The sequence below is a fragment of the Vulpes vulpes genome, chromosome 3, assembly GCF_048418805.1.
Source record: "Vulpes vulpes isolate BD-2025 chromosome 3, VulVul3, whole genome shotgun sequence".
Classification (NCBI taxonomy): domain Eukaryota; kingdom Metazoa; phylum Chordata; class Mammalia; order Carnivora; family Canidae; genus Vulpes; species Vulpes vulpes.
This window is the reverse complement of record NC_132782.1, coordinates 130430950-130445584: the sequence shown is the minus strand read 5'-3', so window position 1 is coordinate 130445584 and position 14635 is coordinate 130430950. Positions and strand designations below refer to the sequence as shown.

At 32.2% G+C, this 14635-nt stretch overlaps 1 protein-coding gene across 4 annotated transcripts in view; it reads left to right on the top strand.

The window, feature by feature from the left end:
* FNBP1L (formin binding protein 1 like) overlaps window positions 1–14635 on the top strand; it is a 108954-nt gene that overhangs the window by 83452 nt on the left and 10867 nt on the right. For 2 of the 4 annotated variants that reach the window (XM_072754591.1, XM_072754590.1), the window contains exons 7-11: window positions 1722–1850; window positions 3879–4025; window positions 5949–6152; window positions 7553–7711; window positions 12228–12242. In XM_072754591.1, coding sequence (XP_072610692.1) covers window positions 1722–1850; window positions 3879–4025; window positions 5949–6152; window positions 7553–7711; window positions 12228–12242 — 654 coding nt within the window. The remainder of the gene's footprint in view (window positions 1–1721; window positions 1851–3878; window positions 4026–5948; window positions 6153–7552; window positions 7712–12227; window positions 12243–14635) is intronic. The other 2 variants (XM_072754593.1, XM_072754592.1) reach the window with 1 other exon arrangement.

The window sequence follows — 14635 nt, the reverse complement described above, 5'->3', positions numbered from 1 at the left end:
TGTTTGCAGTCCCATTACTTAGAGAATTTGCAAAACTTTGAGGATTTGCTTTAGAAAATACAGAACAGGGGAATTCTGTTGTAAGTGACCAGGGAGGAAAGGGAACATAGTTTCAGTTGAGCAACTACTGATAAAGGTTTAAAAAAAAAAAAAAAAAAAAAGGTGAAGAGGGAGCAAGCCAATTAATGATCTTCCTAAAGAAAAGGAAGGCAGTTGCACAATGTGAATACACCATAACACTCCTCCCAAGCTGTACACTTAAAAATGATTAAGATGATCAATTATGTTGTGTGTATTGTGTATGTTGCCACAATTAAAAGATATTTTAAATTCAAATACAATATTAAAAAAAAGGAAGGCAGTAAGTATGAAGCCCACAGTATACCAGAGGGGGCTTCAAATTGTATTAACTTCTAGCGTTATACTCCTACATACCCTGCTGCAACATTTTCCTTAGGCTTTGGGAATCATAGCCAGTGACTTTAGAACAGGAGTGGTTTCTCCTGACAGAACCATTGTGGTTAGGGGATAGTTTATTGGAGCAGGGAGAAAGGGAGAAGAAGTAAATGAATGAGTATTTAAGGTCCCAGGTTGGAACTTCAAATGTATTTTTCTGTAGAAATACTTTGGGCCATGGTGCTTAGTTTCTGTAGTACTTAAGTATTGTAATCTTCAAGTACACTGTGGATTAAATGCATTTTTGTGGGCTTATTTAGTATCTTGGCTACCATGTATTTCCATATGCCAGTTTGTTTCTGAGTTCAGAACTATAACTTGTGGAAGGTTAGAGACTACGTTTGCAGAAAATGGAATTAAAATAATGAACTTTATTCACAGTGTGCTTTATAATTTCCAGAGCACTGCCATAGAGCATGATTCATTCCTTGGAACCCTGAAAAATTGAGTTCAATTCTTATTTTTCCTTATTACTTTAGAACAATTGAGAAATTTATTTAGATTCCCCTTCATTACATCTAGAATTAATGATTTTATGTTAAGCTTATATTCTGATATTCTTGTCAATTCAATTCTTATTTTTCCTTATTACTTTAGAACAATTGAGAAATTTATTTAGATTCCCCTTCATTACATCTAGAATTAATAATTTTATGTTAAGCTTATATTCTGATATTCTTGTCAATGTAGATGATGCTTACATGACTCATTCGAAAAGCATTTCTGTAAGAGATTACAGTGAACAGAACTGCATTCTAAATAAACATTCCTTAAAATACTTCTGGTTTTATATAGAGTTGGAAATCATTGTTGAGTATTAACTTTGTCCAAAATTAGCATTTTTATCATTATTTGGTTTCCCTGTGTTTCTGAGTTGGATATAAGTGGATTTATGTTTGAAGGAATGTTTCACTACCTTTAACTGTCTGAAATATTTCAGTACTATTTTCCCTTATGATTAAGAGCATACTGTTGGAAGTCAAGCCATAATGTTGTCATTTATTCAATTGAAAAAAATCTGGATTTGTTAAGGAGAAACTTTATTTGAATAGATTATTGCAAGGGGGAGGACTGTTGTAGTAAGAGAAAGGGAATGTTGCAAAGGAGAATGCCCTGGCCAGATCTGCAAGCATCTCCTTAAAATTTAAATGATACTAATAGTTAGAAAAAGTCTAGTTTTTAATGTAACTTTGAGAAAAGTTAATTAGCTATGATTTTTTTGTTGTTATTTTTGTTGGTAATTATTTGGACCAATTTGTCTCTAGGCCAAACAGCAGTTGAATCTGCGTACACATATGGCTGATGAAAATAAAAATGAATATGCGGCACAGTTACAGAACTTTAATGGAGAACAGCACAAACATTTCTACGTAGTGATTCCTCAGATTTACAAGGTAAAGTTTAGGATATGAAATTACTGTAGTTTTAGAGGTGGAAGAGCTAGTCTTTAAATGTAAAACTTAAGTTTCAGGAATCAACCAGAATGCTTCTAGATTCACTAGTCATCAGGATTAGTGATGTGAACTTCCTTTATGATTATAGATTTGAAAAGTGAATTTTTCCTACCTTTGAAATCACAAATTTTCCTATAGATTTATTACTAGTGTAATAAAAAGTCTGCTAAAACAATGACATTTTCTAGATAAATTTTAATACCATATCACTGAACATTAGGATATAGGGGAAATTCACTGGACTTGTACGTTGTAATCTGCCTGCCAAGAATTGGGATGTAGCTTTTTGACACTATACCAGAATCATTGGCATTAGTCCACGTGGCAGGAATAAATCTTAGGAAATGTATTTGCTAGCCTGGTTTTTGCCTGTTTGTCTTCCTAGCTGCCAGATCATAAATGTAATTCAGGCCATAAGTTTGCTTACCATTCCCATCCATCATCACTTGATGATGAAGAGTTGCCAAACAGCCTGAGATAAAGACTCGGAATTTATTTGAAGGTTATGTTACTGCTTATTCTAGAAAGAAGAAAAATTAGAGAAAAGGGATTAAGTGAAACAGTGTTGAAAGTAGTATTTGGGAGAGCAGAGCTTATATGGAAAGAGTTGTGAGCCCAAACATATTTTCTTTTTCTCTGTAAGCAAATTAGCAGTACAAAGGAAGCATGGTTAGAGATGGTGGGCTAGAGTGGGTATCATATTCCAGTTTAATCCAGAATATCTAGCCTGCCAGTCCTCACTCTCTGGATGCTTTTCTAAGCTCTCCAGCTAAGCCTTCATGTTCTAGAGAGACCCTAACTTGGAGATTCAACCACTTTCTGTTTTGGGGCTTGATCTTTTTGTTTGGACCTTGCTGTGGAGCAGCCTTGCCATTTTGTAATACTGGAAGCAATTCCTTTATGAAAATGTGGGTATCAAAATAAATCCACAGGCTTTCAGAAGTTAATTAAAGAAGGAAAACTAGTATGAAGGCTCTGGGATTTGGGGGATTTGAGCAGTGTAACTGCTTCCTAAAAGAAAGAAAGGTTAGTGGTACTGACAAATATTAGTGTCAGAAATGCCCTTATTTGACTTCACTTGTCACAACTTAATTCTTAGTGGCACATGCCAGTGAATTTTTGAATTGTGGGGATTCCATTGTATGTACCATTTTCACTATATAGCTTCTTATTTTTCATCTTGTGTCCCCAACCCTTTGACAGTCACTCTGAGCTGTAGACTGACAGGTAAATCAAAGTATCTGTTGGTATTCAGTCAGCTGTGGATCCATAGCCCAGTCAGATCTTACCAAAGTAGTCTGAACTAACTAAAGGGCTTAGAGTTCTATAACATATATAAATCTAAAGATTTATATATGTTATAGGCCAGTCCCTTAAAAAGAAAAAAAAAAGGCATCAGAATTGTTTTCAAGTGCAACTTTTCCTGGATGCATAGACAGTTGCTATGACTGAAAATGAAGGGGGGAGGGGGATCCCTGGCTGGGTCTGTGGTTGTGCATCTGTCTGTCTTCTGCTTAGGGCATGATCCTAGGGTCCTGGGATCGAGTTCTGCATTGGGCTCCCTGCAGGGAGCCTACCTCTGCCTATGTCTCTGCCTCTTTTTGTGTGTCTCTCGTGAATAAATAACTAAAATCTTTAAAAAAAAAGAGAGAGAGAGAGAGAGAAAGAAAAAAGAAAGATGGAGGTGGTTAACAGGTAAGTTGCTGCTAGTCTGTTAGGGAGCCCCTTTGGGATACTTGAAAGCCATTGTCACCTGGTTTTAAGATATGCTGAAAGACTTGATGTTTTTTGTTTGTTTTGTTATTTAACAAGTTTCAAGTTTTAAGTATTCTAAGTCTGCAGCACTAATGAAAAGATACTAACAACAGTGTAACTATTACTGTAGAATCCTTAATTTGGGGGTGGGGTTTGCTTCAACCTGAAAAGAAAATTAAGTATTCCCTTTTTAAAAAAATTTCTGATTATTAGCAACTACAAGAAATGGATGAACGAAGGACTATTAAACTCAGTGAGTGTTACAGAGGATTTGCAGACTCAGAACGCAAAGTTATTCCTATCATTTCAAAATGTCTGGAAGGAATGATTCTCGCAGCAAAATCAGTTGATGAAAGAAGAGTAAGTGCCATATAATTATATTTGAATAAATGTATTTGGTTTAGGTATGCAGCAGGAGTTGGTGAAATGAATTGGGAAAGAGGTGAAGTAATTGATGGGTAGCTGATTCTAAATTATATTCTGTAGAAGTCTGGCAATAGATTGGACTCCTTTGGACTTTAAAGACATTCTAAACACTCAAATTCTAGTTCCGAAAGAAAAGAGTTCTAATCCTTCCTTCTCCTCCCCTCCCTAAATATTTCAGTTCTACTCCAAGAGTATAATGTAACCCACCATGAATTATAGGTTACAAACTGTATTTTACTCTAGTGAAAGTTAAGAGAAAGAAATAGATCTAGAGTTACTCTAAGCATTGCATTTAATTCAAGAGTTGGCACTTGAAGCATGGATAGTATATGGAATCATGGCCCATGGGAAAAAGTAAGAAAGGCATTATGAGCAGAAGGAACAGCATAGCCCTACTCCCTTTGAGGAAGTATATCCAGTCACATTCTGTCTCAGTTAAGGTCTAGTAAGAACTGGTCATTTCTCAGTAAATGTCGATTGACCAGAAAGGATGGTTGGCAGAAACTGAGGTCATGAAGAAAGAGCAAGAGGAAAGAACCAGTGTTTGGGGAATGCCAAATATGTACCACATATTTTAGTCTTCATAGCAAGTTGGTATTATATTAATGACCATCCTTCCCTATAACAAATAGAATTCTGACTTAAATTTTTAAAATAAAAGGATTTGGGGGGCACCTGGGTGGCTCGGTTGGTTAAGCATCCAGATTCGTAGTTTCTGCTTAGGTCATGACCTTGGGGGTCCTAGGATCAAGCCCCACCCCTGGCTCCAAGCTCAGTGGAGAGTCTGCTTGAAGATTCTCTTCCTTTGCCCCCCCTCACTTGTTTGCTCTCCCCCCCTACTCCCCAAAATAAATTAATAATCTTTTTTAAAAAAGGTTTTTGAGTTCTTTAATTGGGAATTGAGAGGTACACTTATATTTCAGTATGGCTGGGTGCAGGGTTACAAATAGAGTTAGGTCCCTTCTCTCTCATTCTTACCCTTTAGCAAGTGAGTGGTAGGGGTGACATTAATGACAAAACTCAGGTGTGATTTACGGATGACTTTTGACTAAATAACAGGCAAAATGCACAATTAACAGAAATAGGGAAAAAAAAGAAATGGTTGGGGGTTGGGAGGAGTTTGTACAGATAAAGTATTCTCTTGTAAAATAATGAGCTTAGGGTGCCAGTAGAACATTGGGATAGTGGTATGTATGTCCAAAGACAGTATATATAGTTATATCAGTTTTAAATTTTAGGGAAATAATACTGAACTTCACATACTTATTTTTAAAGTTGATTTTTGTATTTAGTGCTGTTTGTGAGATCTTTCTGTCTTGTTTGGTTAATATTCCCAAGTATATTCTTAATATATTTTGTTTATCCTTTCCCCTTTTGGATGAATGAAAGCCTTTCTACTTGTCTTTTTGCTCTCTTTTACAATTAGATATCCTTTCCCCTGTTCCAAAGATCATCTTCTTTGTAAATACCCTTTAAAGCAAAAAGCCCTTTTCCTTTGAAACTTCTTAGAATTTCTACTTGAGAATAACCTCTTCCTGTATTCCTTTTGTTAACTTGATGTTTCTTATCAGCTAACTCATTCAGATGAATTCCAGTGGATTGAAGCTATGGAATAAAAACATTCATGAATATTACAAATTTAAAAAGTGTTAATCTGATTATAAATTAGTATTTTTATTAGGATTAAAATATTTAATGTTTCTTAGTGACCCACAGGAAGAAATTATTCACTTTTAAACCTTTAATGATAACTTTGGAATTATTTCCTTTAAATTGTTATTTTCTTGAGTAAGGTTTTAAAAGCTAATGGCATTAAAAATAAATGAGATGGTTTTAAAAACATGTTTCTTTATGTAGGACTCTCAAATGGTAGTAGACTCCTTCAAGTCTGGATTTGAACCTCCAGGAGACTTTCCATTTGAAGATTACAGTCAGCATATTTATAGAACCATTTCTGATGGGACTATCAGTGCATCCAAACAGGAAAGTGGGAAGATGGATGCCAAAACCACAGTAGGAAAGGCCAAGGGCAAGTTGTGGCTCTTTGGAAAGAAGCCAAAGGTAAAAGTCCTAAAATTCCTCTATGCTAATAATTTTATTTTAGTGTGTCATTTAAGTCAATGTAGGTGTTGATTGGATAATGGCTTACTATTAATAGAGAATAAGCATTTTTATTTGAATGATACAGTTAACTTTTCACTTATTAGAAACCTAGTTTTGTATTTTAATAGTAAAAATTATTTCTGGATTTAACATTTGAACACCACTTAATTAATAAAAATACTAAATAGTTGTGAATCTCTTGAATCATATGCTTTTGAAATTTCACTTGTATATAGTTTCAATCAGAATTTCTAAGGAAACATGATCTAAGACCACTAAAATTGCAGTTTCTCTGTTAGATTGAATGGTTGACTGTAGTAATAATAAATGTCAAATTCTTATAGATTATACTAATAAAGTTATTTTTATCATCCATGTGAATAATGGGAAGGGTTCAGTGTTTGTGGTTATTTGAAGTTTAATAAGTCTCTAGTTTACTAAGAGAATCTCACTCTTGTTGAAATCCATTTTTGATGTGCTGTATATATTAGATAAACCTAGCTCAACAGATGACCAAATGGAATTGATGAGTGCTTACTTAATCTTTTACCAATTTAGTGATTATAATAGAGTCTGTGTAGTTTGAGAATAGATATGTACTTTTAATCTGATATGCTTTATTAAAGTACACATGATCTTAATTCATTTTTCTGCTCTTGGCTTAAGAATGTAGATAAATTTAACTCAAATTATACCTATAAATATCTTTAGAAGTGCACTTATAATAACTCAAGCATTATTCTTGCTTTTAATAATATTTTCCAGGTGAGAAGTTGAGAGGTGAGACTGTTTTTTTTAAAGTCAAATCAGAGTAGATAGGCAAACTTAGAAAAAGAAGGACTACTGACATATTTTTTAAAAATGAGGTGCAGTGAGGATGAAAGAGGAACAGTCTGAGAGAAAAAACACAAATGTAATGAAATTTGCCTATTTGTGAAAATCAGTTGTAATTTTAATATTTTAATAGACATTATCTATTTAGATAACTTTACCTGTAGCTGCTGCCTTTATCTCTGACAAGTACAGGTTAAAGTATAACCAGTTAGGTAGTGCTAATATTCTAGAAACCAGAAGAGAATTTTTTATATAGGTCATATTGCTCTCTCTAACATTATAATTTGTGTACTCTATATTTTTAGTATCTTGTAAAAAGTGATCAAATGAAATGGTACATTTTTTAAAGTAAATTTGACTTTTTAAAATGACAGTTTTGGCAAAGCTATGTTAATTCTCTTATATTTTTATAGAAAACTTTGAGATTTATTTTGTGAAAAGTATGTTGCCAAAAATAGAATTTTCATTTAGGAAAAAACTATGCACATTTGGCTTATTGATTCCTTTCTTTATTTCCATATTAGCCACAGTCCCCACCCTTAACCCCTACTAGTTTATTCACATCCAGTACTCCTAATGGGTCCCAGTTTCTCACATTCTCCATTGAGCCCGTGCATTATTGTATGAATGAAATAAAAACAGGGAAGCCCAGAATTCCTTCTTTCAGAAGCCTCAAAAGAGGGGTAAGTTTAATAATGGGTTAAAATGCATGATGGCCTATTGTGTGTGTAGTGTGGCTTTTAATACTCTCCACCCTCATTATAAGGCTCTCTCCAGTAAATATGTAGTTTAAAAACACCACAGAATTAAGCATAGCTGCCCTCAAGTTAAAAACAACTCCTCTTTATAACATTTGAAATGCTCAACCATAAAAGAATGGTATTATAAAGAGGGTGCTGGGTACAATCATATTAGCTATTTTTTTTGTTTATGTGAAATCATATGTCCACCATTGTCTTGTAATGTATTTACATTTTTAAGACTTTCAGTAATTTGTCACTGAAGTTACTTATGTAATAATTTGTCACTAATAATGACTTCTGCCAATTTATAAAGTATTTTGTTGACAATAAAAAAATCAAGTTCAATTTTAATTACCCTACTTTTAGAAGTATAAAACAGTTTCCAGTAGTTAAATAAAGAATTAAAGATAGATGTGTTAATAAATATCAAGATTGTAGATCAAAGATAATATATTAGTAGGTGTTTTGTAAATCATAAAGCCTATAAAATACTAGATATTATTAATGTTTACATAGAATTTATGTTCTTGATTTAGAAGTATTTTTTACCAAAATTTTTCTTTTTTTAAAAAAAATGGCCAGTCTTTGATGTTTACTTAAAACTAAAGATATTCTGCAGATGAAAAATTTTAGAATAGTAGAAACCAAATGTTAAACTATTTTTTAGCAACAATTGTTAGACTACTGATAAATATTAGTGTTATTCCATTACTTTAGTGATGCTAATTTCTCATTTGATTTTAAGGGTGTCCTTATAATATTCATCGCTCATAATTTAGATATATTTATAAAATTTGAGCATTTGTTTGTTCATATGAAAAACATAGGTTTGATAGCCCACAGATGAGAACTCAGAGTCTCTCAGTGCCGTGACATCTAATCATTAACAGTGATGATATACTGTAGTTGGGCTCTTGTTCTTGCTCCCCATTTTCCCTCCTCCTCCTTTTTTTTTCATGTCTTCTCTTTTCTTTTCTGTCTAGCCTGTCTGGTTTTACTACTTTTTGTAACCTTTTCTACAAATTGCTTTGGTTGAGTTTCTCTTTTGGCCCCACATAGGGCAAGATTACATTATTCTCTGCATTTTCATTATAACAATATGACAAACTGAAGTGATATCATGTAACGCAGCAGACATGTTCTAGTGAATGATGTCCCTTTTTGGACTTCTTTTTTCCTATATGTCATAAACAGTTTTACATCTATCTTACCTAATTCTGAGTGTGAATGATGATACAGATAATAAGTAACATTCTGAAAAGTCATTAGGAATAAGTCTGTATTATACTTACAAGCACTACAGGTACCTGTATTCATTTTTAAAACCCCTTAACACTTGTTTGAAGGACTTTTAAGAAGTCACTTCTGTTGCTTGAATTATGAGGGTAGAATTCCCATCTTTTTTCTCTATGATGATTTAGACTTAATTAAATATTATGTGTTACATAAATCATGAGAAATTACTATTTAGTAGCTATATTCTTGTAATTGTTTATGTATCTTACATACTAAGTCCACCAGACCCAGTTATGGTAATCCACACTGTATAATTATGGAGATATGAAATAAATGTAGTTCTGTGTCAAAAAGTTTAGACAGATCAAACTGTGAGCCCTGGAGAGAGAAGTTTAAATATGTGATGTCTTCATTCATACTGAATAAGTTGATATGTGTAATTTTATAAACTGTAGAACTTAAAAAGTATCTGCTTAGTCACTATTTGTCTTATTTACATTTATTGCTTTAATTTTAAATATTAGTACATTGTTCTGGGAAGGGCACTTCCAAAAGGCCAAAATCCTCCTCCTTTGTTATTAATTATTGTACCAAAGGAAAAAAGCAATATGCAAGGTAGAAAATTGACAGATAAATTGACTCTAGAGGATTGGAGGATAGAGCAGAAAAGAAAGTTTATTATATAACTTTGGCATTGACAAGTTTTTCATTTTGTTGGTATTTGGTAGTTTATCAGATTCTCTTTCAAAATTAGCCCGTAGAGAATATTTTCTGCCACTTAAGAATTTTCTCAATGTAGAAAAATCCAAAAAGAAGAGAAGTTTTAAGAAGCCAGTTGTTTTTTTTTTTTTTAAACATGTATTTACATGTGAGTCCATTAAGCTTACAGAGTAAGTCTTTAAGGTTTCTTAAAGCTGATGAGTTGTACCAATCAAATCTAAAACTCTTGCTTTGAACTATGTTTGCTACATTGCTTTTCCTAAATACCTACTTTGGACTTTTCTAAAAAATTATAATTTTTTTTTTTAAAGAAACTTAGTATATATAGTTCCTAATATTTTTAAGAATGTGAGAAATGCTATATTTGACTGATGTTTTTGAATTTGATAGTGATCCCAGTAGACCTTTTCTGAGAGATAGTGGTGTATAATTTTCTCCTGTGACATCAAGAGCTAACTATTAATGGATATTTGGTGTACATATAGACTTAACCACTATTAATACAGAAACAAATAATTTTTACTCTATTTCATTTGAGTTTGCTGTGTAGTCCTTTTTTTGAGGGGAAGTAGATTTATCTAGCAATAGTAAGTCCATGTATTCTGTCTAAATTATTCATGGTCTTAAAAACCTAGTCATATTTGTAAGCTTGTACTTATTCAGAATATAGTTAGCAGGATTTTCCTATCTTTAAATGAAATATATCTAATAATTGTAATTACCTAACAGATTTCCTTTTTAGCTTCTTTGTATACTTATTAAGGTGTTGGGGGTATGTGAAATTTTCTAGTTATAGGTACATGATAACTGTTTATGAGAGTAAGGTATTTATGCATTGAACATGAGTTAATTACTTAAAAGAAGAAATATTTTGATGTATTTCTAATATTTTTACAAAGAACTTGAGTTTTTTCTATCCCCAAACCTGAGGTTATTGAACCATAAATTAATCTGATAGGAAACTAGATTAACTAAAAACTGAAATATTTGATACTTCAGTTATAATCATCTTAATGTTTTCTTTAAAACATATTAAAATAGAAGCTGGAAAAATAGTTATTATTTCACTTAGAAATTTAGCTGGGGAAAATTTATAAAAGATAAATTCAAATACTTCACATATTTTGTTTCTTCTGCTCTGTTTAATTTTGTATTAATTAACATTTAAAAAGACCATGAATATATTTTTTAAATTGAATCCTTTTAATTTTTTTATCAGGAATTTTGATACCAAAATAAGTTGTGGTTTTGTTCCCTGAAACTACTGACAGTCTAAAGAATGTTAAGCTTAATTTGGAAAGATAATGGATAGTAAATGTCATCTTTCTTATCATCATAACCATTAATATATATAGCCAATTCATTGGAGATAAGGGGTAGATATTTTTGTCAATTATTTATTAAAGTTCTCATTTTTTATTGAAATTATACCTGACATGCCCTCTACCTTCTCTAAAACATCATGACTTAGAAAATAGGGAAAAGTAAAAATTTTAGAGGTTGTGAACCAAACACAATGAATGTAAAGATTAACTTTGTAAAGCTTTATTGCATATTATGGATCACTAAGGGTGTGCATGTGCGTGTGTGTGTGTGTGTAAGCGTGCACATGTGTGCACACGTGTCTGTACTGGGGATGCTTTATAGATGCATTGCCAGTTGCAGAACCCTGTTAACCCACATAATGTGGGTTATATATATATATATATTAGTGGTATATATACTGTATGAGAGCACTCTGGCTATGCCATTTCATTTTTCTGAAAAAAATAAAGTTTATCCAGTTTTCTAAAAATTACCATTATATTTTTAGTGTTGCTTATTGAGCATATGGATTTCAGAATAAAAACTGAAAAATAGAAGCACTGTCTTCAAAGCAATATTCAGCCCATATATTTATGTCTTTTAGGAAATATGTATGGGAAATGATGTTTCTGTACATTTTCTTAAAAAAAAAAAAAAACCTTTAAACTAGAAGGGTTACCCTTCTCTACCCTTGACATATTTAAATACAAAATAATGTTTTGAACTGTAAAAATTCCTGTAATCTGATTTGTTTAATGAATTGGGAAGAGCCTTTCATTTTTTAATACTTCATATAAGATTTCTTTTAAATGATTAATATTAGATCTTTATATTCAACTTTTCAAATATTAGTATTTTGAGAATAAAGAGCTATGTAAGTGAATCCATTTATGGAAAAAATTATCTTTTAAAGAAGAAAATAAATAATTACTGATCAAATGATTTCTATTTACTTTTGAGTTTTAGTTGCATTTAGAAAATATCTGCCCATTATCATCAGTGTATTTTTTTTTTTTTTTTTGCAAGTAACTTTCCCCAATATGTGCTTAAAATTGTTTTTCTGGCATAATTGTTTGGATTGTGAAATGTTCATGATTTATTTTAATATAAAAAAGTATAAGTTATTGCATCTTCTGTATTATGATTTCATATGAATAATTTACCATTTCTTTCTGTTTTCCATTGAACTATTCAGTGGTCGGTGAAGATGGTAAGCCTTATGTGCTGATCTATATACTGTGCCAACATTAAATAAGACATTGTTTTCTTTTTTTTTTTAATTAAAAATAAGTGGTAAGGTACAACCCCGCATTTTCACCTCGTATGTGTCTTTTCTTTTTATAATTTATTCCGTAGTCCAATATATGCCAGTACTTCTTGATGTCGTAAAATTCAAAAATAATGTGGTTACCTGTAATCAACCATTAAGTTCTTAAATGTTATTGAGTGGAGTCCTTGTCATGTTACAGAGCATAAAATTATAGTTAATCATTATTTTTAAAGTTACACAGTAGAACCAAAGTTCTTGTTTTTACAGAAGGAAAATTAAAAATGATTTTTAAGATCTTTTAAAAAGATTGTATAAATTTGTGTTTATCACAAGAAACATTAGATTTTCAAAATAGTAAGAAAATTTCCTTCTAATTTCATCAGAGAGTCAGTGCTTTCTTTTTCTGTACTACTGAATGGTAATAAAAGCACACATAACCTGAATACTATGTGTGTGTGTACAGTGTATGTGTGTGAGCGTGTATGTGTGATGGTCCTTTATACATTTCAGACACATTAATGGAACTGCATTATGAAGACCTAATCCCCAAATCTTTGGGTCCTTGCATAGTTTATTTTTGAAAAACAGACCACTCTCTTTCAGACCACTTTCTTTCACACTTGCAGTCTGATCTTTTATAAATTAATTCCCTTGTAATAGGAAAAGTTGTTGTTTCCTGCCTCAAAGGTCTTTATATCTATAGGAAGTAGTGTTTAGTTCTCATGTTCTATAAAACAACAGGTTATAATGCCAAAATGGGATTTATTAACAGGTATCCACTGTTTATAAATTTGAGAACAAAGTTTAATTAGGAGTAAGTGGAAATCTGGCAGGTTTACATATAGGTAATTGTGAGTTTATTTTATTACTCCCCCCCAAAAAACATTGAAATATATTTCTTTATTAAATAGTTTTTCAGAATTTTAAAAATACAAAGTTTTATCTTTGGCACACATATAATAGTTTTCAGAACCTGTATGTAAATTAGATTAAGTCTGACAACTTACATTAATAATTGACCACTAAATTTAAAGGCACCGGGACGCCTGGGTGGCTCACTGGTTTAACACCTGCCTTCAGCTCAGGGCCTGATCCCGGAATCCCGGGATCAAGTCCCGTGTTGGGCTCCCTGCATGGAGCCTGCTTCTCCCTCTGCCTGTGTCTCTGCCTCTCTCTCTGTGTCTCTCATGAATAAATAAATAAAATCTTTAAAAAATAATAATTTAAAGGCACCTACCTTGTATAGGAAATTCTGCCATTCATTTATTTAGGTCAGATTCAGTTGATAAACAGATTCTTATTTCTGCTACTTGTAGATTAAAAAACAAAAGCCACTTAGACAAGATGCCCTACTTTTTTTTAAGGCAAGCTTGTTAAATATCCATAATGTGTAGGCCACTTGGGGAAAATTGAGATTCTGTTATTAATTAAATATTACCTTTGATCATGGCCCCCTCCTAAAAGTGAGTTTTTTAAAAGTTGGGAAACATTCTTATAGATGATGAAATAAAGCTACTTAGCCTATCTTCTAGGCATAAATGGTCCAAAGAGCAAGGATGCATTTCAACAATATTTTAAAAATTGAACTTGCATATTCTTAAAATCACCATTTTAAAAAGAAAAATGTCATCAGTTTTTGGAGTGTATAAAAAACTAATGTAGGGATGCCTGGGTGGCTCAGGGGTTCAGCGCCTGCCTTCAGCCTGGGGTGTGATCCTGGAGTCCTGGGATTGAGTCCCACATCGGGCTCCCTGCACGGAGCCTGCTTCTCCCTCTGCCTGTGTCTCTGCCTCTCTCTCTCTCTCTCTCTCTCTCTCTCTCATGAATAAATAAATAAAATCTTTAAAAAAAAACAACTAATGTAAATATGGGTTTATAGTAAATGGAAAATCAGTAGTTGCTAATATGGCTCTGTTGTGTAAACTAATAAGATAAAGAAGAGTGACATGATTAACATTTAAGATAAGAAAGACATAGTTTGAATCAGAAGTTTACATCTAAATGCCAGTACTTTTTCTTAAATGATAGTTTCTTGAATATTAAAATACTAAAACATTTTCAAACATCCAGCATCTTTCCTAAAGAAGGATCACATCTTTTTTGGATTATATCTTTCTTTCAGGAATTACTGAGGTATGTTATTAGGTTGTACAAAAGGATAATTGAAAATAAACTCCTTTCTAGCATAATTTCTACTTACATTTCACACAGTGGATAGTTCTACCTTTTGTTTTTTAACAATCAGGTATGTTTTGGTTCTAAAGAGTGGCGTAATATAGTCATTGAAAGACTATGCAATATTAAAATACATTTCACTAATTAGTTATCTTTCA